The following is a 25,851-nucleotide window of genomic DNA, read 5'->3' as shown; positions in this document are numbered from 1 at the left end:
TTGGAGTTGCATATTTATTTATTTACGGCAATCCTCTCTCCCTACAATTTGATGTTTGCGCTGCACCCGATCCTATAGCTGTACAGCAAATAAGCAATCCGTTTGCTAGCTCACTCGACCTGTGTTGATTGACAGTTTGCTGGTCGAATCAGAGGGCTGAGGGTGCGTTTTACTAGCCAAGGGCGATGCTGCGGCTACTGTCTCTGACTGCATGTAAAGTAATCCACGTAGACTCTGTGCTCAAAAAATTAGTGACAAAACATTACAAAACCTGGCTAGATCATTTAAAGTCACCAGTCTCAAGTCAAAGTCCAAGTCAAGCCTCAAGTTATTTTATTCTCTATAAAGTCGAGTTTCAAGTCATCCATTTTGTGACTCGAGTCCAAGTCATGTGACTCGAGTCCACAACTCTTGTGCACTCCATAGCAAAAACGTTGTGCAATGGAAAACAAAAGGCTGAGTTCAACATTTGACACGTTTCAGCAAGTACCTCCCTGTTTCAAAACTTTTTCTCCCAACTGAACAGGAACCCAGCCTTGCTGTTAGCTTGGCCCTGGCAGAGAGCAACTCACCTGGGTGGAAGAGGACCACAGAGGGCAGCAGAGCAGTTGGTCAGGATGTTCCCGTAGCTGTAGGGATTGTAGTTGTCCTTCGCCCGTTTGTTCGACCACGAGCCTTTAATCTGGAGAGGGAACACGACCAATCAGTGCAAAGGAAGGAGAACACGGCAGCTACCTCGCTCTCCAACCGAGGTTAATGAATTGAGGAGAAAACTGAAAAAGTGAAGAGAAATTCAGAAACTCTTGGAGAACAGTGGAACTTGACCAATCAGACCAGAGGAGACAGTTAAGGATTAGGGAGGATTCTGGAGTGTTCAATCTACCAGATTCTCAGCAGAGTAAGTGAACAAAAATCTGTCCAGCGACTTATTACATGGAAGCCCAAATATGAAATGACCCTTAATGCGAGACAGAATTGTTATCAGCAGTCAAAGTCAAAGACGGAAAGAGGGGGAAGAGATGTGGTGTGTGTGTGTGTGTGTTTTTGTTTGTTGGTACGTACATCTGTGTGCTTGTTTGTGTTCGTACTCACATCCTCATTGGTGGTCTGATTGGAGCTGATCAGGTAGGTGTGGAAGCCAGACAGACCCACAATGGACCACACCGAGAAGAAACACACCAGCACCTCCAGCACAGTGAGACAAACAGTCAAGGAAGAGAGACCACCATCACCATAACAATCTATGCGTTGTCGTGGCAACGCAAAACCGCATGCATGCCCAGTCCAAGCTCTTCTCTGTCCTAGCACCCTAGTGGTGGAGCAAGCTTCCCCCTGAAACTCGGACAGCAGAGTCCCTGTCCATCTTATAAAAACATCTGAAACACTACCTCTTCCAAGAGTATCTTAAATAATCCCACAGCGCCACCCCTCAGACCCCCTCCTCACACCTCTCCCCAAAATAAATAAATAAAATCATTTTGTGAACTAACACTCACACTTTTTTCCCCTTACGAGCTCTGACTTTTCTGATAGTTACTTTGAGAAAATGTTTTACTACTATGACTGTGATATGTGGTTGTCCCACCTACGTAGCTATATTAAGATGAATGCACTAACTGTAAGTCGCTTTGGGTAAGAGCTAAATTAATCAAATGTAAATATAAAATGCATGCATCAATCAATTAGACCAAGTTGAGATGAATAGCATCTAAATGTGGGTGAGAGATGGAGAGAGCTCTTGCACTGACCTTGCTAATGCACAGAGTTGGACATAGTGGCACGGACTACCAGAATATTGTGTTGGGGCCATTGATTTCCTCGGCAATGCTCTAAACATGTGGTACGGCTACATTAAATAACTGCTATGTCCTCTATAATGTCCCGAATGACTCCAGGCAAAGTGGATACATACCAGCCAATCGACTAACATACACGGTCAATGCATACAAACACATCTAACCCAACGCACGTGCCACACACAAGGCACGTCAATGACTCTCTCTCCCTATCATTTATTTAGTGTATTTCAGCCATCTGATTGTGTGTGTGTCAGATCCGTTGCCTTTCTGCAGGCCTGCCTGCGTGTGTGTGTGTGCGTGTGTGTGTGTGTGATCAAGGCCCAAATGATGCGTGACAGGTGCATGATTCTCAGAAAAGCAGCGGGGTGGCTGGATGGGGACTAATCGAAACAGAGGCAGTGCATCTGGCTGCTCCCTAATGGAAATTAAATGCCGGCATCTAGCACTCCCCTCAAATCAAACCAAATCCTGCACTACAATTTACAGTGCAGAATTTACCCTCTCAAATGGTGCTTATTACTTCTGAGTGTGTGTTAGTGTGTGTGTGAAAGTGAGTGTGTGTGAGTGATAACCTCGAAATGACTCCCACAGTTGGAAAGAGGGAGATAAGGGCAGTGTTATCTGCCATTCAGAGATCATGCTAATGATGTTCTCTGCTATCTCCTTCCACTTGAAGGGCGAGTATATAAACAGAAATAAAGAAGTCCAACATCTAACTGTGCGCACGCACACATACACACTCTCCCCCAGTAAAAAGATATCTGGCAGGGCTGTCTTTGAGTGCGCTGAGGAAGCCTGTCCGGTTGGATCCTGCGGAGAGCAGAGAGAGCAGAGAAACGACGGGGGTTTGTTACGTAAAGGAGGGGAACATCCAAAGGTCCGCTGAGCACCATGATGATGAGCTAGTCAGTACATACACAGCATTTACTTCCCACTGAATTAGAGCTTCTCAGTCCTGGTGACGGAATATCTCAGAGCTGCTTCACAGCACCCGCAGTAGGACAAGAAGCTGTATGCTCCGAAGGAGATTATTCTGCCTCCGACTCAAACGCCTGTCAATGTCTGTACTTCTCATGTCTGGAAAAACATGTCTACAAACAGTTGAAGTTGGAAGTTTACATACACCTCTGCCAAATACATTTAAACTTAGTTTTTCACAATTCCTGACATTTAATCCTAGTAAAGATTCTCTGTCTTAGGTCAGTTAGGATCACCACTTTATTTTAAGAATGTGAAAGGTCAGAATAATAGCAGAGGGAATTATTTATTTAAACTTTTATTTCTTTCATCACATTCCCAGTGGGTCAGAAGTTTACATACACACAATTAGTATTTGGTAGCATTGCCTTTAAATTGTTTAACTTGGGTCAAACGTTTCGGGTAGCCTTCCACAAGCTTCCCACAATAAGTTTCGGTGAATTTTGGCCATTCCTCCTGACAGAGCTGGTGTAACTGAGTCAGGTTAGTAGGCATCCTTGCTCGCACACGCTTTTTCAGTTCTGCCCACAAATTTTCTATGGGATTGAGGTCAGGGCTTTGTGGTGGCCACTCCAATACCTTGACTGTTGTCCTTAAGCCATTTGCCACAACTGGAAGTATTCTTGGGGGCATTGTCCATTTGGAAGACCCATTTGCGACCAAGCTTTAACTTCCTGACTGATGTCTTGAGATGTTGCTTCAATATATCCACATAACTTTCTTCCGTCATGATGCCATCTATTTTGTGAAGTGCACCAGTCCCTCCTGCAGCAAAGCACCCCCACAACATGATGCTGCCACCCCCGTGCTTCACGTTTGGGATGATGTTCTTCGGCTTGCAAGCCTCCCCCTTTTTCCTCTAAACATAATGATGGTCATTATGACCAAACAGCTCTATTTTGTTTCATCAGACCAGAGGACATTTCTCCAAAAAGTATGATCTTTGTCCCCATGGCTTTTTTTATGGCGGTTTTGGAGCAGTGGCTTCTTCCTTGCTGAGCGGCCTTTCAGGTTATGTCGATATAGGACTAGTTTTACTGTGGATATAGATACTTTTGTACCTGTTTCCTCCAGCATCTTCACAAGGTCCTTTGCTGTTGTTCTGGGATTGATTTGCACTTTTCGCACCAAAGTACGTTCATCTCTAGGAGACAGAATGCGTCTCCTTCCTGAGCGGTATGACGGCTGCCGTGGTCCCATGGTGTTTATACTTGCGTACTATTGTTTGTACAGATGAACATGGTACCTTCAGGCATTTGGAAATTGCTCCCAAGGATGACCCAGACTTGTGGAGGTCTACCATTTTTTCCCCCTGAGGTCTTGGTTGATTTCTTTTGATTTTCACATGATGTCAAGCAGAGGCACAGAGTTTAAAGTTAGGCCTTGAAATACATCCACAGGTACACCTCCAATTGACTCAAATGATGTCAATTAGCCTATCAGAAGCTTCTAAAGCCATGACATCATTTTCTGGAATTTTCCAAGCTGTTTAAAGGTACAGTCAACTTAGTGTATGTAAACTTCTGACCCACTGGAATTGTGATACAGTGAATTATAAGTGAAATAATCTGTCTGTAAACAATTGTTGGAAAAATGACTTGTGTCATGCACAAAGTAGATGCCCTAACCGACTTGCCAAAACTATAGTTTGTTAACAAGACATTTTTGGAGTGGTTAAAAAACAAGTTTTAATGACTCCAACATAAGTGTATGTAAACTTCCGACTTCAACTGCAACTGATGCTAGTCACACTGACTGTACCAAACTAGGTTTAAGTCAGGCCTAAATGTGAAGGGTCAATAGGCTAATATCGGTCAAGGATTTTCTACCAGGAACTCTAGTCTTGATCAAAACACCTCTACTGTGGTTCAGCAGGGAATATCTGCATCTCAAATGGCACCCTATCCTATAGTGCACTACTTTTAACCAGGGCCCATTTGGAATGCAGACAATGACTGACAGCTAATGGTTCAGAAGAAGCTCCCCAAACCCCATCTCTAGGCTACACACAGAAACACTAAAAATAAGAACTAACCAAAATCAATACCCACAACCCGTAAGACTGACGCTGTTAGTCACAGTAATCAATGGGCCGAATGCTGATGACTGATACAGATTAAACCTAAATCCAATCGTTATCGCCTGTAGAAAAGCCATTTGTGGAAATGGCTAAGAAAGAAACAGGTAAGTAAAGCCAGGACATGTGTTCGTTGCCTCTCTCTCTCTGCACAGTGAGTGGTGGTCCCCAGACTGGGGTTGCACTGTGCAAACCCCTGGGGCCGTATGTATAAAACTCAGTGTATCTCAGAGTAGGAGTGCTGATTTAGGATCAGTTTATCCTTTTAGATGAGATTACATAGGGCGGGGGGACCTGATCCTCGGTCAGCACTCTTACTCTGAGAGGCTTGATACATACGACCCCTGGCCTGCTTCTGCTCTGCCTGATTGATCTGTGTGTACAGTAAAGCACCACAAACACCGCTCCCTCTCTCCCCCATAGAGAGAGAGACCAGCCGCATCAGCAGCTTTCCTGACAACCAGCCTCCACTGGCGCTGGGAAGCAGGGAGAGAGGGAGGGTAGTTTTCTGAAGAGGGGTAGAGGTAGAGGGGCGGAGGGGAAGTGGGAGGTGGTGCTGAGCGAGATGAAGTGCCCTAGGAGGTAGTGCTGCTCAGGGCTAGCGGCCCTTTGTTTATGGGTGGATACTGCTGACGGTGAAATACACCTGAAAACCTGGTTGTGGTTAACCGTCTGCTCAACCGCTGTGTATGGGGTAAGGATAATTAGAGTTACAATTAGAGAAGGCTAGGGCAACAAAAAAAACGTGATAACGTGTGAGAGAAATACCAGTGTTATGCATTCACTCATCTTGTCATTGATGATATTTTCTGGATAACAAACCGCATGTTCTGGGCACCTGGGGGACATTGTATGGGGAAAAACAGAGTTGTGTGTATTTCAGGGCATCACCGCTTTGTGTGTGTGTGTGTGTGTGTTTCAGTCTCTGGTCGGTATTATACTCACTTAGGATGACGTGTGTGATGACGAAGGCGAATATGAATACAGTGAGGAAGGAGAGGGAGAGGATGAAGAGGTAGAAGAAACGGTAGTTCCTCTTGCCCACACAGTTCCCCACCCAGGGACAGTGGTGATCAAAACGCTCTGCAGAGAGAAAGAGAGGAGGGAGAGAGAGAGAGAGAGGAAAGGAACGTTTAGACAAAGAAAAGTGGTCGGACAGAGGGAAGGGAAAGAGTGGAATAGAGAAGTAAAGAAGAAGAGAGAAGCAGATAGAAAAGGGAAATAAAACAGCGGAAAGAGAAAGGGAGAGATGGGAGAGAGTAGGTGGTTTAAAAGTCATGCATATGGAGCAGCCATCGAGTCAGTTAGCTTCTCCTATTAGTTTCAGGACTACAGTACTCACCCACACAGTTGTCGCACAGGCTGCAGTGCGAGGCCCGTGGGGGCCTGAAGATCTTGCATGTGAAGCAGTACTTGAGCTTCACCGTCTGCCCGTTGATGACCACCTCTCTGGTCCTCGGGGGCGGCCTGTACCCTGGACCACTGGGGCCGTTAGCCGCGTCTGAGGAGGACCAAACAAGAGCAAGTCAGATTTAGTTCACAAGGGAAGCATATTCCTTTGTTCTCCTATGGTGGATATTCAGTACAGCCTCAGAGCTGTATCTTATTCCTAAAGCACAGCCAGTCCGTTACGAGTTCCTGTATCCAAGGGGGAGTTTGGGCAATTTTCAGGCTCTGTTTTTATTTCCCTGTGATAAACAAAGCAAGTCACGCCATCACATTTCAGGGGCTTCTAAACAGCTTCTACCCCCAAGCCATAAGACTCCTGAACATCTAATCAAATGGCTACTCAGACTGTTTGCATTGCCCTCCCCCCCCCCCCTCTTTTTACGCTGATGCTACTCTCTGTTATTATCTATGCATAGTCACTTTAATAACTCTACCTACATGTACATATTACCTCGATTACCTCGACTAACCGGTGCCCCTGCACATTGACTCTGCACATTGACACATGATGGAAAATTGCAAGATTATGTTATAATACTTTTATTGCATCAAATGGTTGTTTTATGCAACAGAATAGAGGATTCTTATAACTATTGTGTGTGTGTTCTACTGAGGACGGGCCTCTGGGAGATAACACTGACAGGAGATTTACGATGTCTTTTGGGTGATAAAACCTAAAGAGCAATCCAAAGCATCAGTTAATGATTCTGTTTTATACCGTACCAGGGAGAGATGGTTCCAGTTTAGAGTCGGAGGGCCAGACACTGTTCTCTATACCATGAAAACTGTTGACACAGCAGATACTGTCTGCTATGAATTACAGGTTGTCTTTCATACAAATCTTAACCTTGTGACCCATTCTATACATCTGTTGTTCATCATGTAGGTTGAAAGGGGTGTATATTGGCTATAAAATACCTTTGTACTTTGTCTCGGGGCTCTCAACGAATCATTTGAGCGTGAATCGTTGGCCAGCCAACATTATTGTAGAGGACTCAATCGATTCACTTTATATGTGTGCGTTGTATTGACCTGCTCCCTTATCAATAAGTGATTAAAGATTTAGTTGAAGTATAACTCTGACTTGTGCGATAAGTTTGTCTCTCCTCATTTGATAATAAAGAAATTAACGACCACAACCGGTACATATAGCTTCGCTACTGTTATTTTACTGCTAACTTTAATTATTTGTTACTTTAATTTCTTTCTATTTAAAAAAAACCTGCATTGTTGGTTAAGGGCTTGTAAGTAAGCATTTCACTGTAAGGTCTACACCTGTTGTATTCGGCGCATGTGACAAATAAAATTGGATTCGATTGGATTTGATTACATAGGCTTTCGGAGCTTGACATATCAGTCAGCACATTTTACTGGCTTCCTCACTGATGCATTTTACAGCGCCGGGCCGCTGGGGCACGATGTTTACTTGGCATTACATTATTCATCTGCTCAGCAGGACCTAGCACTCCACTCAGAGACACATACACACACAGACTCACAAGCAAACACTCACATGCACACACACACACGGCCTGATCATCAAGCTTGGAGATGGGGGGGGCAACACCTCTGCGGCTCCTCATATCGCTCACTCAGCATCACTTAATTCCCTACTCCCGTGACAGGAGGACTTTTTGAAATGTTATTTTATTTTATTTAACCGTTATTTATTTAGGCAAGTCAGTTAAGAACAAATTCTTATTTTCAATGACGGCCTACACCGGCCAAACCCTAACGAGGACAACGCTGAGCCAATAGTGCGCCGCTCTGTGACTCCCAATCACGGCCGGTTGTGATACAGCCTGGAATCAAACCAGGGTCTGTAGTAACGCCTCTAGCACTGAGATGCAGTGCCTTAGACCGCTGCGCCACTCGGGAGCCCCAAAAAAACAATACTAAATAATAATACTAATAAGGTAAGGTACTGTAAATGTAATTGACAAATTATATATACACACACATATTTATATATATACATACACTACTGTTCAAACGTTTGGGGTTACTTAGAAATGTCCTTGTTTTTGAAAGAAAAGCACATTTTTATGTCCATTAAAATAACATCAAATTGATCAGAAACAGTGTAGACATTGTTAATGTTGTAAATGACTATTGTAGCTGGAAACGGCTGATTTTTAATGGAATATCTACATAGGTGTACAGAGGCCCATTATCAGCAACCATCACTCCTGTGTTCCTATGGCACGTTGTGTTAGCTAATCCAAGTTTATCATTTTAAAAGGCTAATTTCTCATTAGAAAACTCTTTTGCAATTATGTTAGCACAGCTGAAAACTGTTGTGCAAATTAAAGAAGCAATTAAACTGGCCTTCTTTAGACTAGTTGAGTATCTGGAGCATCAGCATTTGTAGCCAGGGCAATAAATTGCAATGTTCGTACTGTGAGACACCTAAGACAGCGCTACAGGGAGAAAGGACGGACAGCTGATCGTCCTCGCAGTGGCAGACCATATGAAACAACACCTGCACAGGATCGGTACATCCAAACATCACACCTGCGGGACAGGTACAGGACGGCATCAACAACTGCCCGAGTTACACCAGGAACGCACAATCCCTCCATCAGTGCTCAGACTGTCCGCAATAGGCTGAGAGAGGGTGAGGGCTCGTAGGCCTGTTGCAAGGCAGGTCCTCACCAGACATCAAAGGCAACAACGTCGCCTATGGGCACAAATCCACCGTCACTGGACCAGACAGGACTGGCAAAAAGTGCTCTTCACTGATGAGTCGCGGTTTTGTCTCACCAGGGGTGATGGTTGGATTCACGTTTATCATCGAAGGAATGAGCATTACACCGAGGCCTGTACTCTGGAGCGGGATCGATTTGGAGGTGGAGGGTGCGTCAAGGTCTCGGGCGGTGTGTCACAGCATCATCGGACTGAGCTTGTTGTCATTGCAGGCAATCTCAAAGCTGTGCGTTACAGGGAAGACATCCTCCTCCCTCATGTGGTACCTTTCCTGCAGGCTCATCCTGACATGACCCTCCAGCATGACAATGCCACCAGCCATACTGCTCGTTCTGTGCGTGATTTCCTGCAAGGCAGGAATGTCAGTGTTCTGCCATGGCCAGTGAAGAGCCCGGATCTCAATCCCATTGAGCACATCTGGGACCTGTTTGATCGGAGGGTGAGGGCTAGGGCCATTCCCCCCAGAAATGTCCGGGAACTTGCAGGTGCCTTGGTGGAAGAGTGGGGTAACATCTCAGAGCAAGAACTGGCAAATCTGGTTCAGTCCATGAGGAGGAGAAGCACTGCAGTACTTAATGCAGCTGGTGGCCACACCAGATACTGACTGTTTCTTTTAATTTTGACCCACCCTTTTTCAGGGACACATTATTCCATTTCTGTTAGTTACATGTCTGTGGAACTTGTTCAGTTTATGTCTCAGTTGTTGAATCTTGTTATGTTCATACAAATACTTACACATGTTAAGTTTGTTGAAAATAAACGCAGTTGACATTGAGAGGATGTTTCTTTTTTTGCTGAGTTAATATATATATATATATATATATATATATATATATACACAGTTGAAGTCGGAAGTTTACATACACTTAGGTTGGAGTCATTATAACTCATTTTCAACAACTCCACAAATTTCTTGTTAACAAACTATAGTTTTGGCAATTCGGTTAGGTCATCTACTTTGTGATTGACACAAGTAATTTTTCCAACAATTGTTTACAGACAGATTATTTCACTTATAATTCATTGTATAACAATTCCAGTGGGTCAGAAGTTTACATACATTAATTTGACTGTGCCTTTAAACAGCTTCCAGAAAATGATGTCATGGCTTTAGAAGCTTCTGATAGGCTAATTGACATCATTTGAGTCAATTGGAGGTGTACCTGTGGATGTATTTCAAGGCCTACCTTCAAACACAGTGCCTCTTTGCTTGACATCATGTGAAAATCAAAATAAATCATTACCTGTATTAACTGCACCTGTTTGAACTCGTTACCTGTATAAAAGACACCTGTCCATACACTCAATCAAACAGACTCCAGCCTCTCCACAATGGCCAAGACCAGAAAGCTGTGTAAGGACATCAGGGATAAAATTGTAGACCTGCACAAGGCTGGGATGGGCTACAGGACAATAGGCAAGCAGCTTGGTGAGAAGGCAACAATTGGCGCAATTATTAGAAAATGGAAGAAGTTCAAGATGACGGTCAATCACCCTCGGTCTGGGGCTCCATGCAAGATCTCACCTCGTGGGGCATCAATGATCATGAGGAAGGAGAGGGACCATCCCAGAACTACACGGCAGGACCTGGTCAATGACCTGAAGAGAGCTGAGATCACAGTCTCAAAGAAAACCATTAGTAACACACTACGCCGTCATGGATTAAAATCCTGCAGCGCACGCAAGGTCCCCCTGCTCAAGCCAGCGTATGTCCAGGCCCATCTGAAGTTTGCCAATGACCATCTGGATGATCCAGAGGAGGAATGGGAGAAGGTCATGTGGTCTGATGAGACAAAAATAGAGCTTTTTGGTCTAAACTCCACTCGCCATGTTTGGAGGAAGAAGAAGGATGAGTACAACCCCAAGAACACCATCCCAACCGTGAAGCATGGAGGTGGAAACATTATTCTTTGACGATGCTTTTCTGCAAAGGGGACAGGATGACTGCACCGTATTGAGGGGAGGATGGATGGGGCCATGTATCGCGAGATCTTGGCCAACAACCGCCTTCCCTCAGTAAGAGCATTGAAGATGGGTCGTGGCTGGGTCTTCCAGCATGACAACAACCCGAAACACACAGCCAGGGCAACTAAGGAGTGGCTCCGTAAGAAGCATCTCAAGGTCCTGGAGTGGCCTAGCCAGTCTCCAGACCTGAACCCAATAGAAAATCTTTGGAGGGAGCTGAAAAGTCCATATTGCCCAGAGACAGCCCCGATACCTGAAGGATCTGGAGAAGGTCTGTATGGAGGAGTGGGCCAAAATCCCTGCTGCAGTGTGTGCAAACCTGGTCAAGAACTACAGGAAACGTATGATCTCTGTAATTGCAAACAAAGGTTTCTGCACCAAATATTAAGTTCTGCTTTTCTGATGTATCAAATACTTATGTCATGCAATAAAATGCAAATTAATTACTTAAAAATCATACAAATGTGATTTTCTGGATTTTTGTTTTAGATTCCGTCTCACAATTGAAGTGTACCTATGATAAAAATTTGAGACCTCTACAAGCTTTGTAAGTAGGAAAACCTGCAAAATCGGCAGTGTATCAAATACTTGTTCTCCCCACTGTATATATATATATATATATAAATATACAGTACCAGTCAAAGGTTTGGACCCTCCTACTCATTCAAGCACTATTTGGTAAAATACTAAGTCCATATTATGGCAAGAACAGCTCAAATAAGCAAAGAGAGACAAAAGTCCATCATTACTTTAAGACATGTAGATCAGTCAATCCGGAAAATGTCAATAACTTTGAAAGTGCAGTCGCAAAAACCAAGCCCTATGATGAAACTGGCTCTCATGAGGATGGTGCAGACGGCCCAATACTGAGGAAGGCCCGAAAGATCGTCAAGAACTCCAGTTACATTTACATTTAAGTCATTTAGCAGTTACCGAGCTACTGACTTTTCACTCTGTTACCATCTGGCGAGTATTGGGTCTCGAACAAACATGCTGTTCTAATATAAACTATTGATTCCACTACCCACTTTATATTTGTAAATACAGTGTTATCAACTGATAAAATGGTGCCGGAAGAAATGGCAGCAGTTTTACGGGCGCCCAACCAACTGTGCTAGCGGTTGTGTGGGATGCCTCGTGAGGACCCGCAGAAGGCGAGTGGGAAAGCTGCCGTTACCGTCAATACTACTCGCCAACGTGCAATCATTGGACAATAAATTAGACGAGGTACGATCGCGAATATCCTACCAACGGGACATCAAAAACTGTAATATCCTATGTTTCACGGAATCGTGGCTGAATGACGACATGGATATTCATAACGGGATATACGCTGCACCGGCAAGATAGAACAGCACACTCCGGTAAGACAAGGGGGCGCGGTCTGTGCAGATTTGTAAACAGCTGGTGCACGAAATCTGAGAAAGTCTCTAGATTTTGGTCGCCTGAAGTAGAGTATATTGTGATAAATTGCAGCCCACACTACTTGCCGAGAGAGTATTCAGCTATACTTTTCGTGGCTGTTTATTTACCACCACAGACAGATGCTGGCACTAAGACCGTGCTCAGTCAGATGTATAAGGAAATAAGCAAACAGGAAACCACTCACCCAGAGGCGGCGCTCCTAGTGGCCAGAGACTTTAATGCAGGGAAACTTAAATCAGTTCTACCAAATTTCTATCAACATGTTAAATGTGCAACCAGAGGGGAAATAAATTATAGATCACCTGTACTCCACACACAGAGACGCATACAAAGCTCTCCCTCGCCCCTCATTTGGTAAATCCGACCACAACTAAATCCTCCTGATTCCTGCTTACAAGCTAAAATTGAAGCAGGAAGCACCAGTGACTCAGTCTATAAAAAAGTGGTCAGATGAAGCAAATGCTAAATTACAGGACTGTTTTGCTATCACAGACTGGAACATGTTCCGGGATTCTTCCGATGGCATCAGGATTCTTCCGACACCACATCAGTCACTGGCTTTATCAATAAGTGCATCGAGGACGTCGTCCCCACAGTGACTATACGTACATACCCCAACCAGAAGCCATGGATTACAGGCAACATTCGCACTGAGCTAAAGGGCAGAGCTGCCGCTTCAAGGTGCGGGACTCTAACCTGGAAGCTTACAAGAAATCCTGCTATGTCCTGCGACGAACCATCAAACAGGCAAAGCGTCAATACAGGGCTAAGATTGAATCATACTACACCGGTTCCGATGCTCTTCTTATGTGGCAGATCTTGCAAACTATTACAGACTGCAAAGGGAAGCACAGCCGCGAGCTGCCCAGTGACACGAGCCTACCAGACGAGCTAAATCATTTCTATGCTCGCTTCGAGGCAAGCAACACTGAGGCATGCATGAGAGCATCAACTGTTCCGGACGACTGTGATTACGCTCCCCATAGCCGACGTGAGTAAGACCTTTAAACAGGTCAACATACACAAGGCTGCAGGGCCAGATGGATTACCAGGACGTGTGCTCCGGGCATGTGCTGACCAACTGGCAGGTGTCTTCACTGACATTTTCAACATGTCCCTGATTGAGTTTGTAATACCAACATGTTTCAAGCAGACCACCATAGTCCCTGTGCCCAAGAAGACAAAGGCAACCTGCCTAAATGACTACAGACCCGTAGCACTCACGTCCGTAGCCATGAAGTGCTTTGAAAGGCTGGTAATGGCTCACATCAACACCATTATCACAGAAACCCTAGACCCACTCCAATTTGCATACCGCCCAAACAGATCCACAGATGATGCAATCTCTTGCACTCCACACTGCCCTTTCCCACCTGGACAAAAGGAACACCTATGTGAGAATGCTATTCATTGACTACAACTCAGCATTCAACACCATAGTACCCTCAAAGCTCATCACTAAGCTAAGGATCCTGGGACTAAACACCTCCCTCTGCAACTGGATCCTGGACTTCCTGACAGGCCGCCCCCAGGTGGTGAGGGTAGGCAGTAATACATCTGCCACGCTGATCCGCAACACTGGAGCCCCCCAGGGGTGCGTGCTCAGTCCCCTCCTGTACTCCCTGTTCACCCACGACTGCATGGCCAGGCACGACTCCAACACCATCATTAAGTTTGCAGACGACACAACAGTGGTAGGCCTGATCACCGACAACGACGAGACAGCCTATAGGAATCAGAGACCTGACCGGGTGGTGCCAGAATAACAACCTATCCCTCAACGTAACCAAGACTAAGGAGATGATTGTGGACTACAGGAAAAGGAGGACCGAGCACGCCCCCATTCTCATCGACGGGGCTGTAGTGGAGGAGGTTGAGAGCTTCAAGTTCCTTGGTGTCCACATCACCAACAAACTAGAATGGTTCAAACACACCAAGACAGTCGTGAAGAGGGCACGACAAAGCCTATTCACCCTCAGGAAACTAAAAAGATTTGGCATGGGTCCTAAGATCCTCAAAAGGTTCTCCAGCTGCAACATCGAGAGCATCCTGACTGGTTGCATCACTGCCTGGTACGGCAATTGCTCGGCTTCCGACCGCAAGGCACTACAGAGGGTAGTGTGTACGGCCCAGTACATCACTGAGGCTAAGCTGCCTGCCATCCAGGACCTCTACACCAGGCGGTGTCAGAGGAAGTCCCTAAAAATTGTCAAAGACCACAGCCACCCCAGTTATAGACTGTTCTCTCTACTACCGCATGGCAAGCGGTACCGGAGTGCCAAGTCTAGGACAAAAAGTCTTAAACAGTTTTACCCCCAAGCCATAAGACTCCTGAACAGGTAATCAACTGGCTACCCGGACTATTTGCATTGTGTGCCCCCCCAACCCCTCTTTTACGCTGCTGCTACTCTCTGTTTATCATATATGCACAGTCACTTTAACTATACATTCATGTACATACTACCTCAATTGGCCCGACCAACCAGTGCTCCCGCACATTGGCTAACCGGGCTATCTGCATTGTGTCCTGCCACCCACCACCCGCCAACCCCTCTTTTACACTACTGCTACTCTCTGTTCATCATATATGCATAGACACTTTAACCATATCTACATGTACATACTACCTCAATCAGCCCGACTAACCGGTGTCTGTATGTAGCCTCGCTACTGTTATAGCCTCGCTACTGTATATAGCCTCGCTACTGTATATAGCCTCGCTACTGTTATTTTTCACTGTCTTTTTACAGTTGTTTTTATTTCTTTACTTACCTATTGTTCACCTAATAGCTTTTTTGCACTATTGGTTAGAGCCTGTAAGTAAGCATTTCACTGTAAGGTCTACTACACCTGTTGTATTCGGCGCACGTGACAAATAAACTTGGATTTGAAGTACAGTTCATTATTACTATGCATATTATCTCTATTACTTGGCTCTGCCTTGTCCTGCTGTGTCGTCCATTATTTCCAAGGTAATGTACAGAACATCTCCGTTTATCACTTACACATCTGTTCTGCTTTTTCCTGGAGGAGGAAATTGAAAATATGTAGCCAACTCTGTATGGCTTCATTTAAAAAGGAGGATACTTTAAACAGGGTTCCATTGCCATCACTCAGCATCACTGCCTACCTTGGACAAGTATTTTCATACACTGTGCCATTCCTTGTAACATTTCATCGCACTGTGCCACTGGTTTATTGTTTAATATAAACTGAGTGTATAAAGTTAACTATAAAGATTTTAAAGAGGCTGTAAAGTAACTTTGGATCAAAGTTTCAGGCAACACCATGCGTCAATGTGGCGAACATCTGTGGGACTGAGATTTAGCCTAAATATTTAACCACGACTTTGGGTACATGAAAAACAAGACATTGACAGTGGTGGTGGCGGCAGTTGCGTTGGAACGGAGCATACATTATGTATATTGCGGGAAGGAGATCACTTGCTGTCACTTCAGATGCCGTTCTTATACACAGAGGATTGTGAATGCATTTAACAACAAGACTTCTGCTGGAAGACAGTGCAGGAATGATGAGATATATATATATATATATATATAAAGGAGAGGAGAAAAACACACACACACAAATACACACACAGTGCAAGAGAGAGATAAAGCAGATATCAGACAGAAGGATTTGTTTGACTGCAAGTGAGTTTTGGGAGGCAGCAAATAAAGCAGCTTAGAATTGAAAACGTATTGAGCTGCTCGAAAGCAAGCATTTGTTGTGAGCGAGACTGAAGAGAGGGAGCGACAAAGACAACGAGAGGGAGAGAACGTCGTTTTGAAGGAGTTTAGAGGTTGCAAGAGCTAGGGAAGGTTGTGAAACAGACAATAGGACGAGACTACTTCTCCAAAAGTTCACCGCTTTTTCAGTGCAGGCCTGTAATATCACTTTTCATCAACGTTTAATAAACTAAATGTAATTCTTGTTTATAGGTAATGTTTACAGGTATGAGTTTGATGGCAATTAGTACCATTTTCGCTGTTTGTAGAGTTGACTATACAGTACTGAACCTCCAGATCCTCTATTAGAGGATGTGTGGATGCTATTTCTAATGCATCACATTGTGACCGACCACAACCGAATTGAGTAAATATAACAGTGAATTACTTCTACCCTTCCTCAATGGCTGTATAAAACACTGTTGATGTGGTGAGACATAGGGGTGTGTCCCAAATGGCACCCTAATCCCTCCAAAATGGCACCCTAATCCCTATATAGTGCACTACTTTTGACTGGAGCCCTATGGTAGTGCACTACACGGGGAATAGGGGGCCATTTGTGACGCAACCCACGAGAGACGCTTTCTGTCCTGCTCTGAGAAAGCTGGAGTTAGATAAACAGAGCAAACAGCGCCCAAATTTGGTCATTCTCTTAGTACTGGATATTTTGTGATGGACAAGTCAGTTCTGGAATGCTGTATTCACAGGAAAAAACAGAGTTCCAAAAATACATCCAGATTGTTCTGTCTGTATAGCACAGATTTCGCTCATTGAAAATCACTGACTGATTCTTCTTGGTACGCATTGGATTGGACATCTCATAACAAAACGGAACTAGTGGCTTGCTCCTGTGATAGAGGGTTACATCCCAAATGGCACCCTATTCCCTACATATTGCACTACTTTTAACCAGAGCACTATGAGCCCTGGTCAAAAGTAGTGCACTATACAGAGAATATGGTACCATTTGGAACTGATGAGATATTTTCTAGATTGAACTCTAAAACGAGGCCCTTAGTCAGACTGTTTGAACAACATGCCATTGGTGCTCAGGGCAAAGCGCCTCTCAAAGCTGATGTCATCTCCAAACATAAACAACACTGAATACTTTATCATCTCACATGTGAACACAGACACCAAAGGCGTTTAGAGGCCACATGTGATTGGCTCGATCCAACCCGTTTGACAGTGGTCGGGCAAAGTTCACGTTGACCTCAAATCTATCTGCCTCATTAGCTGAACACAAACAAGGAGAAGAAACAGCATCAGAGACTCTGAGTGCAGAGTTCTGCCTGCTCCAAGTCCAAAAATGCACCCTATTCCCTACATAGTGCACTACTTTTGACCAGGACCTTGGACTACTTTTGACCAAAACCCACCTCTGGTCAAAAGTAGTATACTACACACATACACTATATAGAGAATAGGGTGCCATTTGGGAAACCATCCCCTGGACTCTGGACCGTCAGGAAACGGTTGTCTCCATAGTTACCTATTTGTCTCTCCAGGTCGGCAGCCTCGTCGGGCGTGGCGCGGGGCAGGACCCCCGGGTCACTGAAGCTGGCCCTGAAGAGCATCCCCAGCACAAAGAGAAACAACACCCCTCCGATCACTGGGATGGCTGGGGTCAGGTTGGACGCCAGGAACGGACAGCTGCACGGGAGAAGATAAAAAGAAAGGTTTAAGAATGTAAAATCACGTAGGCCTAATTGGTAGCTGTTCTTAGTGTGGTCTCTGTATTTGAGTGGGTGGAATGTTTACAACTAATAAACTATTAGGACAAACAGACATGCACCCACACACAAACACACACAAACAGACACGCACAGACAGTAATTATTTGATTAGCTAACTCAATTATACCAATCCCAGTGTTTTGTTCATGAACAGATGTTGGTTAGTGCAATCACATTAAAGCACTACTGTCATGCCCTTTGTATCTGACTTCATTAGGTGACAAAACAAGAGGGCCAGGGCCAATGAGTAATGGCCTTCCTGGAAAGTGAAAATGAATAGCCTGTTTTTCAGTGGCACAATTCAACACACCCCATAGGGCTCTGGTGAAAAGTAGTGCACAATTTTATCCTCCTGAGACCCAGCATTTAATTTTTGTCTTCTCTAGTTAAACGTCAGTTCTTGGTCTGTATCTCTGAGGCCATATAAGCCACAGTATTCAGTGAGATGTGTGTGGGTGTGACCTTGACAACGTTATCTTCTTGGTTCTTAAAAAAAAATGTCTGCCATCAAAATTAGCATATATTATAGAAATTTGAAAAGAAGTGTGTCTAATTATTAATTACACACACTCCTTCGATATAAAGTTGTTTTTGATGAAAATGAAAACGTGTCAGTGTGTCACTTTCACGAGGTTGGAGTAATAACATGTTCAACTACTTTTAAGACATTGGTTCAAATCTAGGTTGTGCCTTTAGTTTAAGAAAATGAACAACTTAAGAAGAATTGTTCACTTCTCTCATTGACTTCTCAAACCCCGTCTGTCTCGCCTGTTTTGCAAGCGTTCCCGGGAGTCTAGCTATGTTGCGCCTCTGGGTTTAGAAACTCTGTGCTTTAACGCAAATGTTTTCATGTTTACATCCTAATGACCACTACAATTTTGCACATACAATAAAAGATAAATAACAATATTTTCAAACTTTTTTCTTTGTAAAATGTTGTTTTTCACCCCAAACACTTGTTATGTAAAAATAAAATAAAAAAAAGCGTATCCCAAACTTTTTTTTCTTTCGGGTCTCAGGAGGATATCGGGAATATGGGGCCATTTGGAATGGATCCACTGACTGAAATCTACTGGCCTAGGGCTGAGAAGAAAAACAATTTCCAAGCATCTTACTCGACTGGCATCTGTGACAAAGCCATGAAATGAAAGGTACGCCCTCATGTTTATTTTCACATTATTTATAGATTTGAACAGAGGCTCCCTTCTTCTCTTCTCAAAGCCTGTCTGCTGTCTGGGTATCTAGTAGCACATTCTGTGCATATGGCAATGGTATGGCGCTATGTGAATTTTCCCATACAAAGGGCATGACCTTCTGTGCAATTTAAAATATATATAAAGTAAAAGTAAGCCTTGTGTGAGCCAGAAAAGCTCCTGCACTGTAGACCAATCTCCTGTTTATAGCATTATGTAGGCTACAAGTACACCCCCTGGACTGGGCGCTTTCCATAAATATGTTATGGCCTTATATGCATTTTTCCATTCAAATGGAATGGCCTCCCACAACAACAGTCACTGGCTGTCTGCTGTGGATTCAGCTCTAATGCAAATAGTACACTCCATATCTTGTAGGGTTGGGAGTTACCAGGAAGCCCCCGATAACGATATTATCACGATGCTTAGATGCAGATACGATTTGTATTGCGATTCTATTAGGGCTGACCCAATTTAGTCGACTGGTCTATTGTTTGGTCGATATGCTGTTAGTTGACGGAGATTTTATTTAGTTTGCGGTCGCAAATTTATCAGAAATATGTCATGCCCGATGTCCACCAGATGCATGCGTTTTGTTTTGTCGAATGTCTAGCCCGCATTTTATGTACCTGAGGCACATGTACTTCGCTTTTCAACTCTCTAAAAGCTAGGTAGTTGGAGTCTGTGTGTACTTCCGTTTGTACCACCGCACGGTAAAGCAACACACAAGTTGAAAATATTGAATGCATGTGGTATACAGAACGCAGCCTAGTGAGGCACCCCCAACGTAGTGTTGCGGACTGCTCCATTGAAAATGAATGACATCCGCCGGAATGCAAGACTATGATGCATCTGGTGGACTAATCCATTGCCCATTGCAGGGGATGGCTCGGTCCATCACTCTGCACAAGGCGCGTCTCTCTCAGGCCAGTCTGTGCACATCCATTGTTTCATAACTTAATTGTGTGAATTATTTGCCGTTTTATTGTTAGTGACTATCAATTCCTCTTTACATTTACCGTTAATTCCCGTATTTTCTCATCTACAATGTTTGTTTGGTTACAGTCATTTCTGTTAATGCATACAGTCGTTTACCGTTTTCATTGTCGGAGTGGACATGTTGTTTGCAGAGCTCACAACCTATGCTACACTTGTGAGAAACAAATTTTGGTTTATTTCATTCCATTTACGAGTTGTCAATTTATTAATTGTCTTTTGTTTGGAGCGCTCCTGTCAATGTTGAGTAAAGACGCGCAACTGATTACGCATGGAAGTAAGCTTAGGCTACCTGGCCTGAACGCAAATGTACACATTTGGGGATGTCTGATAGTATTTCTGATTGTCTTAACTCACCACTGCTAATGAGCTGTGGAGCTTCTCAAAGTATTTTTTCTTCACCTCAAACAGCAAGTAAGCCAAGTCTGTTTTTACATCCATTGAGAATGATATACAATAGCTCCTCAATGTATTTGACAATTCTTACCAGCTCTCTCCCTTATAACCACCAAGCCTCGGTGTGAAAGGGGAAAATATCATGCAGTGAAAAAATACCTGATCACGCTACTTTCTTATCCCTTGCGAAGTTCTGCCAATACAGCGGTGTCTGTCTGGAGCTCACTGCAGGGGTAAACTGAGGGCCCAGAATAGTTGATACAATGTTTCAAGTTTGCTAGAGCGACCTGAGGGCCGGACCCGTTCGATAGTTGATATGAACTTGCAGTTTAATAGTTGATATGTTTCAAGTTCGAGTAGAGAGATGAATGTGATTGAAAGAACATGAAAGAACATGAACAAACCTCCATGTGTAGCCAATGTGATTAAGGCCTATATTTATTAAATCATGATATATTCTCTACCTACAATGTTTTTATTTGTTGGCTTTATGTAGGCTATTTTTTACCTAGTTGGCAATAGAACAAAAATACATTATTATAATTGAAATGTTCCACGAAAATGTGTATATGAAAATCAGAACTGGCATGCAGATCGGTTAGAAATTGTAAGATAAATTGTGTATGTGAAGAAAAAAAAAGGATAAATTGTCATGTTACTGTAACAGTATTACTTTAGTCCGTCCCCTCTACCCGACCCGGGCGCGAACCAGGGACCTTCTGCACACATCAACAACAGTCACCCACGAAGCATCGTTACCCATCGCTCCACAAAAGCCTCGGCCCTTGCAGAGCAAGGGGAACCACTACTTCAAGGTCTCAGAGCAAGTGACGTCACCGATTGAAAGGCTATTAGCTCGCACCACCGCTAACTAGCTAGCCATTTCACATCCGTTACATTAGCACTCCCCATGAAAAAGCTTTCCGACCCCTGGTGTAGCCTATTACCAGCAACTTCAGGAGCATAATGGCAAAATCTGTGAAGGCCAGCAGGAGCAGGAGGGTCAGGAACAGTTTTTTTCCTTGGGGTTATCTTGATCTCTGGCTCCCTCGAGTCATTTGTGTGTCTTAATAATTTATTCAAACAGTGCACTTAAAGCATCAAGCTCAGTGCATATAGTTGATTTTTATTAAAACACATAGGGTGTGTCTATATATATAAAAAATGGTACAATTTAGACCAATTGATTGGTTGAAAGAACAGACAACATTTTGGTCTGGGAACAGCCCTAGATTCTATATGTATGACAATTCTATATGTATTACGATTCGATATGGCAATTTCAATGCAATTCACTGTTCCAAACATTGGTCACTATATTTCTCCTGTAGAGAAAATGAGTTTGATCAGTCATGGACATAAGTCCTCAAAACATATTAGCTCACCATTTAAAAGTGGAAATCTGCAGTTCAAACAATAACAAAAGCAGTCTCTAAGCCACTATTTTGATAGAACACTGAGGGATGGGGCTAGAGAAATGTAACCATTCTCAAACTCATGGACAGAGTTATGGATACAAGGTCTGACCATCCATGATATCAAAATTATACAGTGTTTGTTTATAATTACCTAGTTTACAAAGACAACAAGCTAATATTTTGGGTTCTGATGGGGTAGGACAGTTGAACTAAGCTCATAGGCATCTAAGTTATATCCTTCAAGAATCAACTGGTATATATCATCAATTTAAAGGTCTAAAAAATGGATGTAGCAACTGCAGATTGCCCCTTTAACGGTAACATCTTAGCGAAATAAAGAAACATTTTTAATTTTATTTTTTGAATCAACACTGTCATATAAATCAATATCGTAAAAAATTATACTGCTGTATCAATTTTTCCCACATCACTAATATCTTACCTTCAGCACTCTGGTCAATATGCTTAAAACATCCATTAGTACTGATGATCCATATTCTTAGGCAACCTCACCATGAAGAACTTTACCTCTGTCTGCAAGACTGAGTGAGAGGACAGAGCGACTGGTCCTAGGGGTTAGTAAGAACAGCCCCAGATCCTGTTATTCTTGGCTTGGTGGGGAGATTCATCAAATACTCCACTATGGCTCCTCTCACAAGACTTCAATCATTCTCAGATCATGGTTGCGTCCCAAATGGCATCTTGGTCAAAAGTACTGCACTGTGTAGTAAGTAGGGTGCCATTTGGGACGTAGCCCATAACATAAACGTTTGGAAAGATTTGGAATGTTCCTTCCTAAATTAGATTTGAGTATTATCTATTATACAACGATTTGATTAGAACAAGGATTGAATGTCCATTCATATTTTAGTGGGTACAATATCCAAATCTCTTATGAAATAACCCCATGTAGGTTTCCTTAATAAAGTGCTCTATGGGTTGTTCCAATATCAGACATTGAGATCTCCATCATTTCATGGGGGGGAGGTTATGTTGAGCTCAGGTTTGATTCATTGGTTTCAGGTTATAGCCTAGGCAGTGAGGGTAGAGGGGCACCTCTAAAACTATATTAAATCTTAAATGGAGGTAGTCATGAAGTGAAATATCATGCTTTTATCCACTTACTGCTGCATAGTCAGTGTTGACTGATATGAGAGCAGTATAGCTGCCACTTTAGATCTGTGAGGCGGTTACACTGGAATTGAATTAGACCGAAACCCAGAGACCTTATCGGTTCGTCATAATTTGGATTGGAAATAGCTGCAGAAAGTTTCCAAGTAGTAGCTTAGTCCTTCCTTTTGTTTTGTCCTTCTAAGGAGGAGGTTATCAACCAAGAAGACGTGGATGTCGATTATGGTAGCCCCCCGCACCTCTCTGATTCAGAGGGGTTGGGTTAAATGCGGAAGACACATTTCAGTTGAAGGCATTCAGTTGTACAACTGACTAGGTATCCCTGTTTCCCTTTCCCAATGTTGTTGTTGGCATTTTACCCAAAACGGGGATAATTGTCAGAGGGCTTGGTGAATCTGGCACACCGTGGAGGGAAAGGTTGGGTTGGGACATGGTAGCGAGTCTTTCAATCTACAGTATATAGCTGCACTTCTCTATCCCACTGCCTTTGTAAAGGACTGTGCCCTTGGTATACAGACAATGGAATATGGACACTCTTAGATACTGTACTGGAAAGATAGTCTGAACGAAAGCTTACAAATACACAAGGACAGTATTTTCTTGACCCCAAATTTCAGGCAATGGTGTTCTGGGCCCTATTATTATAAATGTATCCCCATGAATCAAATGAATGTTTCTCAGCCTTGAGAAGAGGAGAAGTGAAAACATTCAGACATGATCGTCTTTCCGTCATTTCATTTTCTGATGCTCTATGCAAAAATCCCTAAACAACATGCAAACGTTAACCAGCAGTTGATCCATTCCATGGTTGAATCACGACACATTCATTTGACCATTTGTGCTATGTTTCCCAGGCAAATCCCAGAGCATGTTGGACTATAAACGGATGAATGTTTTGGCTCTTCACTCAGGCTAGAGGATTGTAATGACTTTAGTCTTATCCTTGAGTCAAACACAACCAACAGAAACCAAGGCTGCCTGCAATCCCAAATGTCACCCTATTCGCTATGTACAGTGGCTTGCGAAAGTATTCACCCCCTTGGCATTTTTCCTGTTTTGTTGCCTTACAACCTGGAATTAAAATAGATTTTTGGGGGGTTTGTATCATTTGATTTACATAACATGACTACCACTTTGAAGATGCAACATATTTTTTTATTGTGAAACAAATAAGAAATAAGACAAAAAAACGGAAAACTTGAACGTGCATAACTATTCACCCCCCTCAATACTTTGTAGAGACAACTTTTGCAGCAATTAGCTGCAAGTCTCTTGGGGTATGTCTCTATAAGCTTGGCACATCTAGCCACTGGGATTTTTGCCCATTCTTTAAGGTAAAACTGCTCCAGCTCCTTCAAGTTGGATGGGTTCCGCTGGTGTACAGCAATCTTTAAGTCATACCACAGATTCTCAATTGGATTGAGGTCTGGGCTTTGACTAGGCCATTCCAAGACATTTAAATGTTTCCCTTAAACCACTCGAGTGTTGCTTTAACAGTATGCTTAGGGTCATTGTCCTGCTGGAAGGTGAACCTCCATCCCAGTCTCAAATCTCTGGAAGACTGAAACAGGTTTCTCTCAAGAATTTCCCTGCATTTAGCACCTGCATTCATTCCTTCAATTCTGACCAGTTTCCCAGTCCCTGCCGATGAAAAACATCCCCACAGCATGGATGGTGTTCTCGGGGTGATGAGAGGTGTTGGGTTTGCGCCAGACATAGCGTTTTCCTTGATGGCCAAAAGCTACATTTTAGTCTCCTCTGACCAGAGTTCCTTTTTCCATACATTTTGGGAGACTCCCACATGCCTTTTGGCAAACACCAAATGTGTTTGCTTATTTTTTTCTTTAAGCAATGGCTTTTCTGGCCACTCTTCTGTAAAGCCCAGCTCTGTGGAGTGTACTATGGACAGATACTCCAATCTCCGCTGTGGAGCTTTGCAGCTCCTTCAGGGTTATCTTTGGTTTCTTTGTTGCCTCTCTGATTGATTAATGCCCTCCTTGCCTGGTCTGTGAGTTTTGGTGGGCGGCCCTCTCTTGGCAGATTTGTTGTGGTGCCATATTCTTTCCATTGTTTTATAATGGATTTAATGGTGCTCTGTGGGATGTTCAAAGTTTCTGATATTTTTTTATAACCAAACCCTGAGCTGTACTTCTCTACAACTTTGTCCCTGACCTGTTTGGAGAGCTCCTTGGACTTCATGGTGCCGCTTGCTTGCTGGTGCCCCTTGCTTAGTGGTGTTTCAGACTCTGGGGCCTTTCAGAACAGGTGTATATATACTGAGATCATGTGACAGATCATTTGACACTTAAATAAAGTCCACCTGTGTGCAATCTAACTAATTATGTGACTTCTGAAGGTAATTGGTTGCACCAGATCTTATTTAGGGGCTTCATAGAAAAGGGGGTGAATACATATGCACGCGCAATTCTTTTGAAACAAGTAATTATTTTCATTTCACTTCACCAATTTGGACTATTTTGTGTATGTCCATTACATGAAATCCAAATAAAAACATTTAAATTACAGGTTGTAATGCAACAAAATAGGCGTTGGTCAAAAGTAGTGCACTATATAGGGAACAGGATATAACCCAAATCAAACTGGGACACAACCCAAATCAAACTGGGACTAATCAGTGACTCTCCTCCAGTTGCCTTGCAAGCTGTTGGTTCGACAGGACACAAAGAGCTCAAGAGGAAACGGTTACTACGGAAACGGGAACACTACGGTGCCATGTTTTGGTATAGAATGTGGGAGGAATGAAAGACCACAGAGGGAAAGGTGGGGGATGGGGAGAGAGACAGGAAAATCTCTGCATATTACCATTGATGTCAAATGAATGAATTTGCATGTG

The 25,851-nt window shown here is 43.4% G+C and overlaps 1 protein-coding gene across 2 annotated transcripts in view; it reads right to left on the bottom strand.

The window, feature by feature from the left end:
• Positions 1-25,851, bottom strand: part of LOC139583099 (palmitoyltransferase ZDHHC14-like) — a 52,208-nt gene that overhangs the window by 13,562 nt on the left and 12,795 nt on the right. For both annotated transcript variants that reach the window (XM_071413849.1, XM_071413850.1), the window contains exons 2-7: positions 17,620-17,780; positions 6,197-6,355; positions 5,800-5,937; positions 2,561-2,609; positions 1,093-1,195; positions 573-682 (exon numbers count right to left, since the gene is read on the bottom strand). In XM_071413849.1, coding sequence (XP_071269950.1) covers positions 573-682; positions 1,093-1,195; positions 2,561-2,609; positions 5,800-5,937; positions 6,197-6,355; positions 17,620-17,780 — 720 coding nt within the window. The remainder of the gene's footprint in view (positions 1-572; positions 683-1,092; positions 1,196-2,560; positions 2,610-5,799; positions 5,938-6,196; positions 6,356-17,619; positions 17,781-25,851) is intronic.

Source organism: Salvelinus alpinus, chromosome 8 (genome assembly GCF_045679555.1).
Source record: "Salvelinus alpinus chromosome 8, SLU_Salpinus.1, whole genome shotgun sequence".
NCBI lineage: Eukaryota > Metazoa > Chordata > Actinopteri > Salmoniformes > Salmonidae > Salvelinus > Salvelinus alpinus.
The sequence above is the reverse complement of the archived record's forward strand: the minus strand, read 5'-3'. Positions and strand labels throughout refer to the sequence as shown.